Here is a 16,891-nt window from a genome sequence, read left to right as displayed (position 1 = left end):
GCCTCCCCCAGCACAGGCCCAGGGCTGCATGATTCCAAGTGATTATATAGTGACAGTGCCACCTGTGGAAGGGGACCTAGAGGCAGAGACAAGCCCGCAGTGGGAGGCGTGAGGGAGAGGTCCGAGCACCGCCCTCGTCCCACTCCCAACAAACTGGCTCCCCCCTTCAGGTTTCCGTTATAAACAGCGCGTGCGCAGGGGCGCGCGCGCGTGTGCAGGGGCGCGCGCGCGCGTGTGCAGGCGCGCGTGCGTGTGCAGGCGCGCGTGCGCAGGCGCCCCGAGCCGCGCACGCGCAGTAAAGGTAGGATGGTGGTGTTGGTACCTTTTGTGGTTCCCATCGTGGGTGACAAAACCTTGTTGGTGTGGGAGCTGAGCTGTGGACCCACGGCCGAGGCCTTGCAAGTGAGCCGAGCCGGGGCAGAGGGAGGGGTGGAGGAAGCCACCTCGCGCCTCAGTAACTGGGCGCCCCGGGGTACTGCTTCAGCACCTCATCTGCCTGTGGTCTCTGCTGAGAGGAATCTTAGTTCTAGAGCCGACCTGAGTAGTCAGCTCGCCCCCACAGATTTTTGAGAGATAGTTCCCAACAGCCGGCATTGCCTCCTAATGCTTCTCGAAGCTTAGGATTTCAGAGGGAAAGCTGGTCCTGAAATGAGAAGTGTTTGGAGTTGCAGGATCACCACAGTTGCCTGCGGCGAAGGGCTGGGGGAATAGAAAGGAACGGGCGGTTTGGCTTCCTGGGCGTGAAATTTCCTGCACTTACTTAGCATGGGCCCACCCTACAGCATTCTCTGTTCACAGTCTTCTCCCAGTTTGGCCTTCTGTATTCGGTCCGAGTCTGCCCAAACGCAGCAGTGGCCGGTCCTGTGTTCTATGCCATCATCGAGGTTTATTCAGCAAGGGATGCCCACAGAGCCCAAAAGGCATGCGACCAGAAGCAGCTTTTTCAGACATCTCCAGTGAAGGTGGGTCCAAATGTGGAATTCCTCGCTCTACTGGGATGAAGTGCTGAATTTAAAACGAATAGGCCATCGGGAATTCCCTGGCGGTCCAGTGGTTAGGACTTTCACTGCTGAGGGCCCGGGTTCAATCCCTGGTCCGGGAACTAAGATCCCAAGGGGGGGGGGGGGGGCGCGGAAATAAAAGGCCAGCGTTTGTACAGCACTGTGGTGTACAGAATGCTCTCAGATGCACTGCTCCACTGATCCCCCAGTTCCCCAGTTCTTTCTTTCTTTTTTTTAGATGAAGAAACTCGAACTCAGGATGCTTAAGTGACTTACTTAAGGTTTATGACAGTAAATGTGGAAACTAGAGGCCAAACCCAAACTGAACTGATGTTAAACCCCATGTCATTTTATGCTGCCCCTTAATTTAAGAAATCTTCACAAGAGTCTTCCTTATATTTACTTTTATGTAGATTTTAAATGTGTGAGGTTGACAAATTGTTTTTTAAATTAATTAATTAATTAATTAATTAATTTTTGGCTGCGTTGGGGGCAAGGGCTGTGCAGAGTAGGAGGTGTGTTGACGGTCTGCCACCATATCTGCCCGTCCTCTCCTCATGGCTCATGTGGGGTGGCTTTTGTTAGCCAGGCCTTTGTCACCTCATGACGTAAAAATAATCTCTAATATTTTCTTCAAGTACTTTTGTAATCTGTCTAGAATTTGTTGTATTTGTTTTTTAGTGTGGTTGAGGCAGGGGATCTCACTTTCCCCCCCTACAGGAAGATCTAATTGTTTTCAAACCTTTCACTTGAATGGTTTATTCTTTCTTCCCTGGTCTCATATACTATCTACATCTGGACTCTATTCTGTGATCCAGTTATCTTGTCCTGTACCAGTACCAATATCACACTGCTTAATTCCAGTTGCTCTGTAACATATTTTATATCTGGTAGGGCAAGGTCCTACTCTTTGACCTTGTTTTTCATACATTTCATAACTATTCTTACACATATTCTCTACCAAATGTCAGCTGGCCAGGTTTTATTTAAAAATTATTTTGGATATAAATGGATTGCATTGAATTTGTAGGTTAATTTGATGAGAATTGACCTCTTTACAGCATTCTAGGAGGATGGTATCTCATGCCATGTAGTACTTCTTCTTAATGTCCTTCAGAAAAGTTTGAATATTTTCATCACATAGGTCTTACAAAGTTTTGGTTAAGTTTATTCCTAGGTACTTTATGCATTTTTATTGATATAGTAAACGGGATGTTTCTTCTGTTTCTTAGTGAGTTATTTGTGTTATATGGGAAAGCTATTGAGGCTTATATGTTGATCTCTTGATTTTGTATGTAGCCATCTTACTCATGTTACTTCCAATAAAATTTCGGTTGATTCTTTTGGTCTTTTTAGGTCCCTCATTTCATATGCAAATGTGTTTGTCTCTTCCTTTCCAATACTTCGTTTGTCTTTTCGTACTGATTAAGACCTCCTCCACATTGATCGATAGTAGCAGTAATGATGGGCATCCTACTCTTGTTGTTGACTCTAAAACAAGGCTTAGGTTTCTGCTAGATACTTTTCTTTTCTTTTCCTACTTCTAAGAGTTTTTATTAGGAACGATCTGTTGAACGTTATCTAAAGCAGTCAATAAAATATATCGCCAGCTGCATGCAAGACCCTAAGTTAGGTACTGTGGAAGAGGCAAAGGATTATTAAACAGGGTAGAATTCCTTTCCTTAAAAAAGTTATCATCTCACTGGGTAGATAAGATTTAAAGTAAAAGGGAATGAATAAGGATTTGGAAATAGTTGTGATGGATAATCATGATCATGTTTTCTTTCAAAACAGATTTATTCTCATCGAATTGCAAAAGGGGAAGATAAAAAAAGAAGCAGAAGGTAAATATTGGTCTTTTAAAGCAGAATTTTACAACTAGAGGAGAACTTAGAACTCACCTATTTCAATTTCCTCACCAAAGGCAGGAAGAATGTTTAATTACCCTAATGGTTTACCCTAATTTATTTATCAGCAGAATTAGCTCCCCAGCCCAAGCTGACTTAGAACAGGACTGGCACAGATTCATCTGCTTTCACTAGTCCTTTAAGGAAAGAGGGTGGACGGGGAGAGGTTTTGCTTGCACCTGTTCCTGCTGGCCTGGTGCCTGGTTCCTAGGCATCAGGCCAGGCCAGAGGCCTTCTAGGAGGCTCTGGGGTAGGGAGGGCCACATGGTTGGGGATTTAGGGGCTGGCCTCACTCAAAGCTGACGAAAGGTAGCACATATGAGTCCCTTCTGTAAAGTGGCAAGAAAACTTCCCTTCTCACCCTACTGTTTTTCAGGCCCCTACTCTCTATTCCCTTTATCCAAACCTCATAGAACTTTAACCGGGAGAAACTTTAGACAGTAGTTTGTCTCTTCCTTTTATAATAAGGAAATGGAGAAAGAGAAAGGGAAAGTATCTTGCCCCATGGTCACACTGCTAGTGATTATCAAAAAGAAGAGGGTCCCTTTCCACTGAGGACTTCTCTACGGATCACACTGTGCTTGGGCTGTGAGCTCCGTTTTATGTCACAATTCAGTATACACATACTATATGGGCATAAGTAGTTTCTGAAACAAACTTATTGTGCACTCTGATTTTTTTCTACTCTATTTGTATTCAAAAAGAGTATTTCGTGTTTCCCTGCTGGTCATGGCCTTTAAACTGATTTCACAATTCACTGACACCTCAGTGACAGCCTGCAGTATGAAAGGCAGAGAGCTATAGATAACTTTGCTAGTTGGGTTCAGGTGTTTACTTGGTGTGATTCAACTTATAGGATAGGATAGAGCAGCCAGGAAAATAAAAGCACCTTCTCCCCACAGCCACACCCCCAGCAAATGCTGCATGTGCGACTAAGTCCGAAGCGGACTGGTGTGAAGCGCATCTAGAGAGTAACGTGTTTCTGCCCAGCGCCGCTGTGCAGTGTTTTCACTGCACGAGGGCACTTGGCCAAGGGCCAAGAAAGGTGAACGGGGCTGAAAATCCTGCCTATACTCCATGCTAAGCCACATGCAAAGGTCTCCCCGGAGGCACGGGGGCGGGGTGGGGGCCTTTTGGACAGACACAGAGAACTTCTGGAAGGCCAGCATGCATGGAATGATTTTCAAGATCCCGGGTCTGTGGTGATTTTGCTCATTGTGATTATGGACTGAGGTACCCATTTAGTCCTAATAAGACCAGAGATAACACATTGTGAGAGAGATGAAAAATGACTGTAACACTAACTGTGTGTGTTTTCCTCCAAGGGGCTTTTTTCGATTTCTGCTGCGTAAGAGAAGCTCAGGGGAAAGTGAGAGTCAGGTAAATTTGAAGGGGATATAGTACTGTGGCCAGAGAAAGCAGGGGAGATGCTGAATTAATATTTCCCTTTCTGTGTTCCAGGAGGGCTTTTTCGGGAGAAGGCGGCCACTTTGGCTTAGGGATGTGTATAGGCCTCTCAACGCCACACGCAAGGAAAACATGGCACACAAGCTACACGACAGGGAGTCTTCTGATGAGGATGAGATGTACTTCTATAAGGATGTACCATAAATGGTAGGGGACAATTTAAAATTCTCATCTAAAATGAGGAAATCATGAGAACTATCATTGTTCCTTTCAAAAGTAAAAAGCCTTGGCGTTATTCTTCTCACCCCAGGGAAGTCATCAAAGCCCCAGCAGAGAAGCTTCTGGCTGCATATTGGGTTGATGAAGAGGCGGGTGAGGAAAGTGAGACCGCACACGAGACAGCCACAGAGTGAGCCCTGTTCTGCCTCAAGCCACCGGTAAATTTTATTTTCTAATATCGGCTTCTCAGCATTGCTTGTAAAATACTTCTTTTTCTTATATTAAAGTGTATAAATTCATAACCAAGTCTAACCATGTGGTAAGGAATTAAAATGTAAATAGTTGAATATTTATATACCAATAACAGGGGCCTGCAAGAAGAAGCAGAGCTGAAACTAGAATCCCTCATGGTAGCCAGTACTTCCACAAGAGGAAACGTGGGCAAAGGAGGATGAGTAGAAGGATGAAGAGGGGCTTCCCTCCCTTGTTTCCCCAGTATCATCAGTCCCTGGGAACTGGAAAACATACCATCCTCAAGGGGCATAGATGAGTAAATCAAATAGCAGTTTATTCTGGTGCTCTCTCTCCTGGTTCATCAAGTACCAGTTATTTACAACATGCTCGACCTCCTGCCCATAGAGGATCATCTACTTCTGGCCCCTCTCGTACGGTCATTGGGGTTGCCAGAATATTTGGATCACTGGGCCTCCCTCCACTGTGGAGCCAAGGCCTGACTTTTCTCCCAACTTCTCAAACTCATGTACAGATGTGTACCCTGTGTACCAAGGTAGGGGGTTCTCCACCATTTCAAGCTGGTGGAAAATTCCCATTGGGTTGTTTTTTTTCTTTAAAAAAAAAAATCCCAACCGTTGGATAACTAGCAGGGAGATGCCAGAAAGACAGGGTAAAGAAGAATGTGTGAGAGCAGCCATTGCCCAAGACGGCCCTCCTCAGGCCCTGGCCTCTCCTGACCCCACTGCGGGTCAGCTGTGTGCTGCTCGCCTCCCTCCAGCTCAGCCCAGCACCAAACCTACCCACCTCCTGCCTCCCCCAGCACAGGCCCAGGGCTGCATGATTCCAAGTGATTATATAGTGACAGTGCCACCTGTGGAAGGGGACCTAGAGGCAGAGACAAGCCCGCAGTGGGAGGCGTGAGGGAGAGGTCCGAGCACCGCCCTCGTCCCACTCCCAACAAACTGGCTCCCCCCTTCAGGTTTCCGTTATAAACAGCGCGTGCGCAGGGGCGCGCGCGCGTGTGCAGGGGCGCGCGCGCGCGTGTGCAGGCGCGCGTGCGTGTGCAGGCGCGCGTGCGCAGGCGCCCCGAGCCGCGCACGCGCAGTAAAGGTAGGATGGTGGTGTTGGTACCTTTTGTGGTTCCCATCGTGGGTGACAAAACCTTGTTGGTGTGGGAGCTGAGCTGTGGACCCACGGCCGAGGCCTTGCAAGTGAGCCGAGCCGGGGCAGAGGGAGGGGTGGAGGAAGCCACCTCGCGCCTCAGTAACTGGGCGCCCCGGGGTACTGCTTCAGCACCTCATCTGCCTGTGGTCTCTGCTGAGAGGAATCTTAGTTCTAGAGCCGACCTGAGTAGTCAGCTCGCCCCCACAGATTTTTGAGAGATAGTTCCCAACAGCCGGCATTGCCTCCTAATGCTTCTCGAAGCTTAGGATTTCAGAGGGAAAGCTGGTCCTGAAATGAGAAGTGTTTGGAGTTGCAGGATCACCACAGTTGCCTGCGGCGAAGGGCTGGGGGAATAGAAAGGAACGGGCGGTTTGGCTTCCTGGGCGTGAAATTTCCTGCACTTACTTAGCATGGGCCCACCCTACAGCATTCTCTGTTCACAGTCTTCTCCCAGTTTGGCCTTCTGTATTCGGTCCGAGTCTGCCCAAACGCAGCAGTGGCCGGTCCTGTGTTCTATGCCATCATCGAGGTTTATTCAGCAAGGGATGCCCACAGAGCCCAAAAGGCATGCGACCAGAAGCAGCTTTTTCAGACATCTCCAGTGAAGGTGGGTCCAAATGTGGAATTCCTCGCTCTACTGGGATGAAGTGCTGAATTTAAAACGAATAGGCCATCGGGAATTCCCTGGCGGTCCAGTGGTTAGGACTTTCACTGCTGAGGGCCCGGGTTCAATCCCTGGTCCGGGAACTAAGATCCCAAGGTGGGGGGGGGGGCGGGGGGCGGAAATAAAAGGCCAACGTTTGTACAGCACTGTGGTGTACAGAATGCTCTCAGATGCACTGCTCCACTGATCCCCCAGTTCCCCAGTTCTTTCTTTCTTTTTTTTAGATGAAGAAACTCGAACTCAGGATGGTTAAGTGACTTACTTAAGGTTTATGACAGTAAATGTGGAAACTAGAGGCCAAACCCAAACTGAACTGATGTTAAACCCCATGTCATTTTATGCTGCCCCTTGATTTAAGAAATCTTCACAAGAGTCTTCCTTATATTTACTTTTATGTAGATTTTAAATGTGTGAGGTTGACAAATTGTTTTTTAAATTAATTAATTAATTAATTTATTTATTTTTGGCTGCGTTGGGGGCAAGGGCTGTGCAGAGTAGGAGGTGTGTTGACAGTCTGCCACCATATCTGCCCGTCCTCTCCTCATGGCTCATGTGGGGTGGCTTTTGTTAGCCAGGCCTTTGTCACCTCATGACGTAAAAATAATCTCTAATATTTTCTTCAAGTACTTTTGTAATCTGTCTAGAATTTGTTGTATTTGTTTTTTAGTGTGGTTGAGGCAGGGGATCTAACTTTTCCCCCCCTACAGGAAGATCTAATTGTTTTCAAATCTTTCACTGAATGGTTTATTCTTTCTTCCCTGGTCTCATATACTATCTACATCTGGACTCTATTCTGTGATCCAGTTACCTTGTCCTGTACCAGTACCAATATCACACTGCTTAATTCCAGTTGCTCTATAACATATTTTATATCTGGTAGGGCAAGGTCCTACTCTTTGACCTTGTTTTTCATACATTTCATAACTATTCTTACACATATTCTCTACCAAGTGTCAGCTGGCCAGGTTTTATTTAAAAATTATTTTGGATATAAATGGATTGCATTGAATTTGTAGGTTAATTTGATGAGAATTGACCTCTTTACAACATTCTAGGAGGATGGTATCTCATGCCATGTAGTACTTCTTCTTAATGTCCTTCAGAAAAGTTTTAATATTTTCATCACATAGGTCTTACAAAGTTTTGGTTAAGTTTATTCCTAGGTACTTTATGCATTTTTATTGATAGAGTAAACGGGATGTTTCTTCTGTTTCTTAGTGAGTTATTTGTGTTATATGGGAAAGCTATTGAGGCTTATATGTTGATCTCTTGATTTTGTATGTAGCCATCTTACTCATGTTACTTCCAATAAAATTTCGGTTGATTCTTTTGGTCTTTTTAGGTCCCTCATTTCATATGCAAATGTGTTTGTCTCTTCCTTTCCAATACTTCGTTTTTCTTTTCGTACTGATTAAGACCTCCTCCACATTGATCGATAGTAGCAGTAATGATGGGCATCCTACTCTTGTTGTTGACTCTAAAACAAGGCTTAGGTTTCTGCTAGATACTTTTCTTTTCCTACTTCTAAGAGTTTTTATTAGGAACGATCTCTTGAACGTTATCTAAAACAGTCAATAAAATATATCGCCAGCTGCATGCAAGACCCTAAGTTAGGTACTGTGGAAGAGGCAAAGGATTATTAAACAGGGTAGAATTCCTTTCCTTAAAAAAGTTATCATCTCACTGGGTAGATAAGATTTAAAGTAAAAGGGAATGAATAAGGATTTGGAAATAGTTGTAATGGATAATCATGATCATGTTTTCTTTCAAAACAGATTTATTCTCATCGAATTGCAAAAGGGGAAGATAAAAAAAGAAGCAGAAGGTAAATATTGGTCTTTTAAAGCAGAATTTTACAACTAGAGGAGAACTTAGAACTCACCTATTTCAATTTCCTCACCAAAGGCAGGAAGAATGTTTAATTACCCTAATGGTTTACCCTAATTTATTTATCAGCAGAATTAGCTCCCCAGCCCAAGCTGACTTAGAACAGGACTGGCACAGATTCATCTGCTTTCACTAGTCCTTTAAGGAAAGAGGGTGGACGGGGAGAGGTTTTGCTTGCACCTGTTCCTGCTGGCCTGGTGCCTGGTTCCTAGGCATCAGGCCAGGCCAGAGGCCTTCTAGGAGGCTCTGGGGTAGGGAGGGCCACATGGTTGGGGATTTAGGGGCTGGCCTCACTCAAAGCTGACGAAAGGTAGCACATATGAGTCCCTTCTGTAAAGTGGCAAGAAAACTTCCCTTCTCACCCTACTGTTTTTCAGGCCCCTACTCTCTATTCCCTTTATCCAAACCTCATAGAACTTTAACCGGGAGAAACTTTAGACAGTAGTTTGTCTCTTCCTTTTATAATAAGGAAATGGAGAAAGAGAAAGGGAAAGTATCTTGCCCCATGATCACACTGCTAGTGATTATCAAAAAGAAGAGGGTCCCTTTCCACTGAGGACTTCTCTACGGATCACACTGTGCTTGGGCTGTGAGCTCCGTTTTATGTCACAATTCAGTATACACATACTATATGGGCATAAGTAGTTTCTGAAACAAACTTATTGTGCACTCTGATTTTTTTCTACTCTATTTGTATTCAAAAAGAGTATTTCGTGTTTCCCTGCTGGTCATGGCCTTTAAACTGATTTCACAATTCACTGACACCTCAGTGACAGCCTGCAGTATGAAAGGCAGAGAGCTATAGATAACTTTGCTCGTTGGGTTCAGGTGTTTACTTGGTGTGATTCAACTTATAGGATAGGATAGAGCAGCCAGGAAAATAAAAGCACCTTCTCCCCACAGCCACACCCCCAGCAAATGCTGCATGTGCGACTAAGTCCGAAGTGGACTGGTGTGAAGCACATCTAGAGAGTAACGTGTTTCTGCCCAGCGCCGCTGTGCAGTGTTTTCACTGCACGAGGGCACTTGGCCAAGGGCCAAGAAAGGTGAACGGGGCTGAAAATCCTGCCTATACTCCATGCTAAGCCACATGCAAAGGTCTCCCCGGAGGCACGGGGTGGGGGGGGGGGGTGGCCTTTTGGACAGACACAGAGAACTTCTGGAAGGCCAGCATGCATGGAATGATTTTCAAGATCCCGGGTCTGTGGTGATTTTGCTCATTGTGATTATGGACTGAGGTACCCATTTAGTCCTAATAAGACCAGAGATAACACATTGTGAGAGAGATGAAAAATGACATGTAACACTAACTGTGTGTGTTTTCCTCCAAGGGGCTTTTTTCGATTTCTGCTGCGTAAGAGAAGCTCAGGGGAAAGTGAGAGTCAGGTAAATTTGAAAGGGATATAGTACTGTGGCCAGAGAAAGCAGGGAAGATGCTGAATTAATATTTCCCTTTCTGTGTTCCAGGAGGGCTTTTTCGGGAGAAGGCGGCCACTTTGGCTTAGGGATGTGTATAGGCCTCTCAACGCCACACGCAAGGAAAACATGGCACAAAAGCTACACGACAGGGAGTCTTCTGATGAGGATGAGATGTACTTCTATAAGGATGTACCATAAATGGTAGGGGACAATTTAAAATTCTCATCTAAAATGAGGAAATCATGAGAACTATCATTGTTCCTTTCAAAAGTAAAAAGCCTTGGCGTTATTCTTCTCACCCCAGGGAAGTCATCAAAGCCCCAGCAGAGAAGCTTCTGGCTGCATATTGGGTTGATGAAGAGGCGGGTGAGGAAAGTGAGACCGCACACGAGACAGCCACAGAGTGAGCCCTGTTCTGCCTCAAGCCACCGGTAAATTTTATTTTCTAATATCGGCTTCTCAGCATTGCTTGTAAAATACTTCTTTTTCTTATATTAAAGTGTATAAATTCATAACCAAGTCTAACCATGTGGTAAGGAATTAAAATGTAAATAGTTGAATATTTATATACCAATAACAGGGGCCTGCAAGAAGAAGCAGAGCTGAAACTAGAATCCCTCGTGGTAGCCAGTACTTCCACAAGAGGAAACGTGGGCAAAGGAGGATGAGTAGAAGGATGAAGAGGGGCTTCCCTCCCTTGTTTCCCCAGTATCATCAGTCCCTGGGAACTGGAAAACATACCATCCTCAAGGGGCATAGATGAGTAAATCAAATAGCAATTTATTCTGGTGCTCTCTCTCCTGGTTCATCAAGTACCAGTTATTTACAACATGCTCGACCTCCTGCCCATAGAGGATCATCTACTTCTGGCCCCTCTCGTACGGTCATTGGGGTTGCCAGAATATTTGGATCACTGGGCCTCCCTCCACTGTGGAGCCAAGGCCTGACTTTTCTCCCAACTTCTCAAACTCATGTACAGATGTGTACCCTGTGTACCAAGGTAGGGGGTTCTCCACCATTTCAAGCTGGTGGAAAATTCCCATTGGGTTGTTTTTTTTCTTTAAAAAAAAAATCCCAACCGTTGGATAACTAGCAGGGAGATGCCAGAAAGACAGGGTAAAGAAGAATGTGTGAGAGCAGCCATTGCCCAAGACGGCCCTCCTCAGGCCCTGGCCTCTCCTGACCCCACTGCGGGTCAGCTGTGTGCTGCTCGCCTCCCTCCAGCTCAGCCCAGCACCAAACCTACCCACCTCCTGCCTCCCCCAGCACAGGCCCAGGGCTGCATGATTCCAAGTGATTATATAGTGACAGTGCCACCTGTGGAAGGGGACCTAGAGGCAGAGACAAGCCCGGAGTGGGAGGCGTGAGGGAGAGGTCCGAGCACCGCCCTCGTCCCACTCCCAACAAACTGGCTCCCCCCTTCAGGTTTCCGTTATAAACAGCGCGTGCGCAGGCGCGCGCGTGTGCAGGCACGCGTGCGCAGGCGCGCGCGTGTGCAGGCGCACGTGCGCAGGCGCCCCGAGCCGCGCACGCGCAGTAAAGGTAGGATGGTGGTGTTGGTACCTTTTGTGGTTCCCATCGTGGGTGACAAAACCTTGCTGGTGTGGGAGCTGAGCTGTGGACCCACGGCCGAGGCCTTGCAAGTGAGCCGAGCCGGGGCAGAGGGAGGGGTGGAGGAAGCCACCTCGCGCCTCAGTAACTGGGCGCCCCGGGGTACTGCTTCAGCACCTCATCTGCCTGCAGTCTCTGCTGAGAGGAATCTTAGTTCTAGAGCCGACCTGAGTAGTCAGCTCGCCCCCACAGATTTTTGAGAGATAGTTCCCAACAGCCGGCATTGCCTCCTAATGCTTCTCGAAGCTTAGGATTTCAGAGGGAAAGCTGTTCCTGAAATGAGAAGTGTTTGGAGTTGCAGGATCACCACAGTTGCCTGCGGCGAAGGGCTGGGGGAATAGAAAGGAACGGGCGGTTTGGCTTCCTGGGCGTGAAATTTCCTGCACTTACTTAGCATGGGCCCACCCTACAGCATTCTCTGTTCACAGTCTTCTCCCAGTTTGGCCTTCTGTATTCGGTCCGAGTCTTCCCAAACGCAGCAGTGGCCGGTCCTGTGTTCTATGCCATCATCGAGGTTTATTCAGCAAGGGATGCCCACAGAGCCCAAAAGGCATGCGACCAGAAGCAGCTTTTTCAGACATCTCCAGTGAAGGTGGGTCCAAATGTGGAATTCCTCGCTCTACTGGGATGAAGTGCTGAATTTAAAACGAATAGGCCATCGGGAATTCCCTGGCGGTCCAGTGGTTAGGACTTTCACTGCTGAGGGCCCGGGTTCAATCCCTGGTCCGGGAACTAAGATCCCAAGGTGGGGGGGGGGCGGGGGGCGGAAATAAAAGGCCAACGTTTGTACAGCACTGTGGTGTACAGAATGCTCTCAGATGCACTGCTCCACTGATCCCCCAGTTCCCCAGTTCTTTCTTTCTTTTTTTTAGATGAAGAAACTCGAACTCAGGATGGTTAAGTGACTTACTTAAGGTTTATGACAGTAAATGTGGAAACTAGAGGCCAAACCCAAACTGAACTGATGTTAAACCCCATGTCATTTTATGCTGCCCCTTGATTTAAGAAATCTTCACAAGAGTCTTCCTTATATTTACTTTTATGTAGATTTTAAATGTGTGAGGTTGACAAATTGTTTTTTAAATTAATTAATTAATTAATTTATTTATTTTTGGCTGCGTTGGGGGCAAGGGCTGTGCAGAGTAGGAGGTGTGTTGACAGTCTGCCACCATATCTGCCCGTCCTCTCCTCATGGCTCATGTGGGGTGGCTTTTGTTAGCCAGGCCTTTGTCACCTCATGACGTAAAAATAATCTCTAATATTTTCTTCAAGTACTTTTGTAATCTGTCTAGAATTTGTTGTATTTGTTTTTTAGTGTGGTTGAGGCAGGGGATCTAACTTTTCCCCCCCTACAGGAAGATCTAATTGTTTTCAAATCTTTCACTGAATGGTTTATTCTTTCTTCCCTGGTCTCATATACTATCTACATCTGGACTCTATTCTGTGATCCAGTTACCTTGTCCTGTACCAGTACCAATATCACACTGCTTAATTCCAGTTGCTCTATAACATATTTTATATCTGGTAGGGCAAGGTCCTACTCTTTGACCTTGTTTTTCATACATTTCATAACTATTCTTACACATATTCTCTACCAAGTGTCAGCTGGCCAGGTTTTATTTAAAAATTATTTTGGATATAAATGGATTGCATTGAATTTGTAGGTTAATTTGATGAGAATTGACCTCTTTACAACATTCTAGGAGGATGGTATCTCATGCCATGTAGTACTTCTTCTTAATGTCCTTCAGAAAAGTTTTAATATTTTCATCACATAGGTCTTACAAAGTTTTGGTTAAGTTTATTCCTAGGTACTTTATGCATTTTTATTGATAGAGTAAACGGGATGTTTCTTCTGTTTCTTAGTGAGTTATTTGTGTTATATGGGAAAGCTATTGAGGCTTATATGTTGATCTCTTGATTTTGTATGTAGCCATCTTACTCATGTTACTTCCAATAAAATTTCGGTTGATTCTTTTGGTCTTTTTAGGTCCCTCATTTCATATGCAAATGTGTTTGTCTCTTCCTTTCCAATACTTCGTTTTTCTTTTCGTACTGATTAAGACCTCCTCCACATTGATCGATAGTAGCAGTAATGATGGGCATCCTACTCTTGTTGTTGACTCTAAAACAAGGCTTAGGTTTCTGCTAGATACTTTTCTTTTCCTACTTCTAAGAGTTTTTATTAGGAACGATCTCTTGAACGTTATCTAAAACAGTCAATAAAATATATCGCCAGCTGCATGCAAGACCCTAAGTTAGGTACTGTGGAAGAGGCAAAGGATTATTAAACAGGGTAGAATTCCTTTCCTTAAAAAAGTTATCATCTCACTGGGTAGATAAGATTTAAAGTAAAAGGGAATGAATAAGGATTTGGAAATAGTTGTAATGGATAATCATGATCATGTTTTCTTTCAAAACAGATTTATTCTCATCGAATTGCAAAAGGGGAAGATAAAAAAAGAAGCAGAAGGTAAATATTGGTCTTTTAAAGCAGAATTTTACAACTAGAGGAGAACTTAGAACTCACCTATTTCAATTTCCTCACCAAAGGCAGGAAGAATGTTTAATTACCCTAATGGTTTACCCTAATTTATTTATCAGCAGAATTAGCTCCCCAGCCCAAGCTGACTTAGAACAGGACTGGCACAGATTCATCTGCTTTCACTAGTCCTTTAAGGAAAGAGGGTGGACGGGGAGAGGTTTTGCTTGCACCTGTTCCTGCTGGCCTGGTGCCTGGTTCCTAGGCATCAGGCCAGGCCAGAGGCCTTCTAGGAGGCTCTGGGGTAGGGAGGGCCACATGGTTGGGGATTTAGGGGCTGGCCTCACTCAAAGCTGACGAAAGGTAGCACATATGAGTCCCTTCTGTAAAGTGGCAAGAAAACTTCCCTTCTCACCCTACTGTTTTTCAGGCCCCTACTCTCTATTCCCTTTATCCAAACCTCATAGAACTTTAACCGGGAGAAACTTTAGACAGTAGTTTGTCTCTTCCTTTTATAATAAGGAAATGGAGAAAGAGAAAGGGAAAGTATCTTGCCCCATGATCACACTGCTAGTGATTATCAAAAAGAAGAGGGTCCCTTTCCACTGAGGACTTCTCTACTGATCACACTGTGCTTGGGCTGTGAGCTCCGTTTTATGTCACAATTCAGTATACACATACTATATGGGCATAAGTAGTTTCTGAAACAAACTTATTGTGCACTCTGATTTTTTTCTACTCTATTTGTATTCGAAAGGAGTATTTCGTGTTTCCCTGCTGGTCATGGCCTTTCAACTGATTTCACAATTCACTGACGCCTCAGTGACAGCCTGCAGTATGAAAGTCAGAGAGCTATAGATAACTTAGCTAGTTGGGTTCAGGTGTTTACTTGGTGTGATTCAACTTATAGGATAGGATAGAGCAGCCAGGAAAATAAAAGCACCTTCTCCCCACAGCCACACCCCCAGCAAATGCTGCATGTGCGACTAAGTCCGAAGTGGACTGGTGTGAAGCACATCTAGAGAGTAACGTGTTTCTGCCCAGCGCCGCTGTGCAGTGTTTTCACTGCACGAGGGCACTTGGCCAAGGGCCAAGAAAGGTGAACGGGGCTGAAAATCCTGCCTATACTCCATGCTAAGCCACATGCAAAGGTCTCCCCGGAGGCACGTGGGGGGGGGGGTGGCCTTTTGGACAGACACAGAGAACTTCTGGAAGGCCAGCATGCATGGAATGATTTTCAAGATCCCGGGTCTGTGGTGAGTTTGCTCATTGTGATTATGGACTGAGGTACCCATTTAGTCCTAATAAGACCAGAGATAACACATTGTGAGAGAGATGAAAAATGACATGTAACACTAACTGTGTGTGTTTTCCTCCAAGGGGCTTTTTTCGATTTCTGCTGCGTAAGAGAAGCTCAGGGGAAAGTGAGAGTCAGGTAAATTTGAAAGGGATATAGTACTGTGGCCAGAGAAAGCAGGGAAGATGCTGAATTAATATTTCCCTTTCTGTGTTCCAGGAGGGCTTTTTCGGGAGAAGGCGGCCACTTTGGCTTAGGGATGTGTATAGGCCTCTCAACGCCACACGCAAGGAAAACATGGCACAAAAGCTACACGACAGGGAGTCTTCTGATGAGGATGAGATGTACTTCTATAAGGATGTACCATAAATGGTAGGGGACAATTTAAAATTCTCATCTAAAATGAGGAAATCATGAGAACTATCATTGTTCCTTTCAAAAGTAAAAAGCCTTGGCGTTATTCTTCTCACCCCAGGGAAGTCATCAAAGCCCCAGCAGAGAAGCTTCTGGCTGCATATTGGGTTGATGAAGAGGCGGGTGAGGAAAGTGAGACCGCACACGAGACAGCCACAGAGTGAGCCCTGTTCTGCCTCAAGCCACCGGTAAATTTTATTTTCTAATATCGGCTTCTCAGCATTGCTTGTAAAATACTTCTTTTTCTTATATTAAAGTGTATAAATTCATAACCAAGTCTAACCATGTGGTAAGGAATTAAAATGTAAATAGTTGAATATTTATATACCAATAACAGGGGCCTGCAAGAAGAAGCAGAGCTGAAACTAGAATCCCTCGTGGTAGCCAGTACTTCCACAAGAGGAAACGTGGGCAAAGGAGGATGAGTAGAAGGATGAAGAGGGGCTTCCCTCCCTTGTTTCCCCAGTATCATCAGTCCCTGGGAACTGGAAAACATACCATCCTCAAGGGGCATAGATGAGTAAATCAAATAGCAATTTATTCTGGTGCTCTCTCTCCTGGTTCATCAAGTACCAGTTATTTACAACATGCTCGACCTCCTGCCCATAGAGGATCATCTACTTCTGGCCCCTCTCGTACGGTCATTGGGGTTGCCAGAATATTTGGATCACTGGGCCTCCCTCCACTGTGGAGCCAAGGCCTGACTTTTCTCCCAACTTCTCAAACTCATGTACAGATGTGTACCCTGTGTACCAAGGTAGGGGGTTCTCCACCATTTCAAGCTGGTGGAAAATTCCCTTTGGGTTGTTTTTTTTCTTTAAAAAAAAAATCCCAACCGTTGGATAACTAGCAGGGAGATGCCAGAAAGACAGGGTAAAGAAGAATGTGTGAGAGCAGCCATTGCCCAAGACGGCCCTCCTCAGGCCCTGGCCTCTCCTGACCCCACTGCGGGTCAGCTGTGTGCTGCTCGCCTCCCTCCAGCTCAGCCCAGCACCAAACCTACCCACCTCCTGCCTCCCCCAGCACAGGCCCAGGGCTGCATGATTCCAAGTGATTATATAGTGACAGTGCCACCTGTGGAAGGGGACCTAGAGGCAGAGACAAGCCCGGAGTGGGAGGCGTGAGGGAGAGGTCCGAGCACCGCCCTCGTCCCACTCCCAACAAACTGGCTCCCCCCTTCAGGTT

The 16,891-nt window shown here is 45.7% G+C and overlaps 1 protein-coding gene and 1 long non-coding RNA gene across 4 annotated transcripts; both read left to right on the top strand.

The window, feature by feature from the left end:
- Positions 1–269: 269 nt before the first annotated feature.
- On the top strand, positions 270–4,840 carry LOC130705931 (uncharacterized). The gene is made up of 5 exons (XR_009006329.1): positions 270–962; positions 2,796–2,845; positions 4,234–4,288; positions 4,370–4,522; positions 4,626–4,840. It is a non-coding gene; the product is annotated as an uncharacterized LOC130705931 (long non-coding RNA).
- A 1,019-nt stretch (positions 4,841–5,859) lies between these two features.
- Positions 5,860–15,982, top strand: LOC130705812 (RAD52 motif-containing protein 1-like). Of its 3 annotated transcripts, XM_057535157.1 has the most exons (10): positions 5,860–6,539; positions 8,372–8,421; positions 9,815–9,869; positions 9,951–10,103; positions 10,207–10,305; positions 11,942–12,105; positions 13,937–13,986; positions 15,376–15,430; positions 15,512–15,664; positions 15,768–15,982. In XM_057535157.1, exons 5-9 carry the CDS (start codon positions 10,257–10,259, stop codon positions 15,659–15,661), a joined length of 468 nt encoding a protein of 155 aa, XP_057391140.1. In that variant the 5' UTR covers positions 5,860–6,539; positions 8,372–8,421; positions 9,815–9,869; positions 9,951–10,103; positions 10,207–10,256; the 3' UTR covers positions 15,662–15,664; positions 15,768–15,982. The 3 variants fall into 3 exon arrangements, 2 of the variants coding, with proteins under 2 accessions (XP_057391140.1, XP_057391139.1); XR_009006204.1 differs by lacking the exons at positions 5,860–6,539; positions 8,372–8,421; positions 9,815–9,869; positions 9,951–10,103; positions 10,207–10,305 and adding an exon at positions 11,420–11,545; XM_057535156.1 differs by lacking the exons at positions 5,860–6,539; positions 8,372–8,421; positions 9,815–9,869; positions 9,951–10,103; positions 10,207–10,305 and adding an exon at positions 11,434–11,545 and having other exon boundaries at positions 11,926–12,105.
- The last annotated feature ends 909 nt before the right edge of the window (positions 15,983–16,891 follow it).

Source organism: Balaenoptera acutorostrata, chromosome 20 (genome assembly GCF_949987535.1).
Source record: "Balaenoptera acutorostrata chromosome 20, mBalAcu1.1, whole genome shotgun sequence".
In the NCBI taxonomy this organism is placed as follows: Eukaryota; Metazoa; Chordata; class Mammalia; order Artiodactyla; family Balaenopteridae; genus Balaenoptera; species Balaenoptera acutorostrata.
This window is presented reverse-complemented; position numbering and strand designations above follow the sequence as displayed.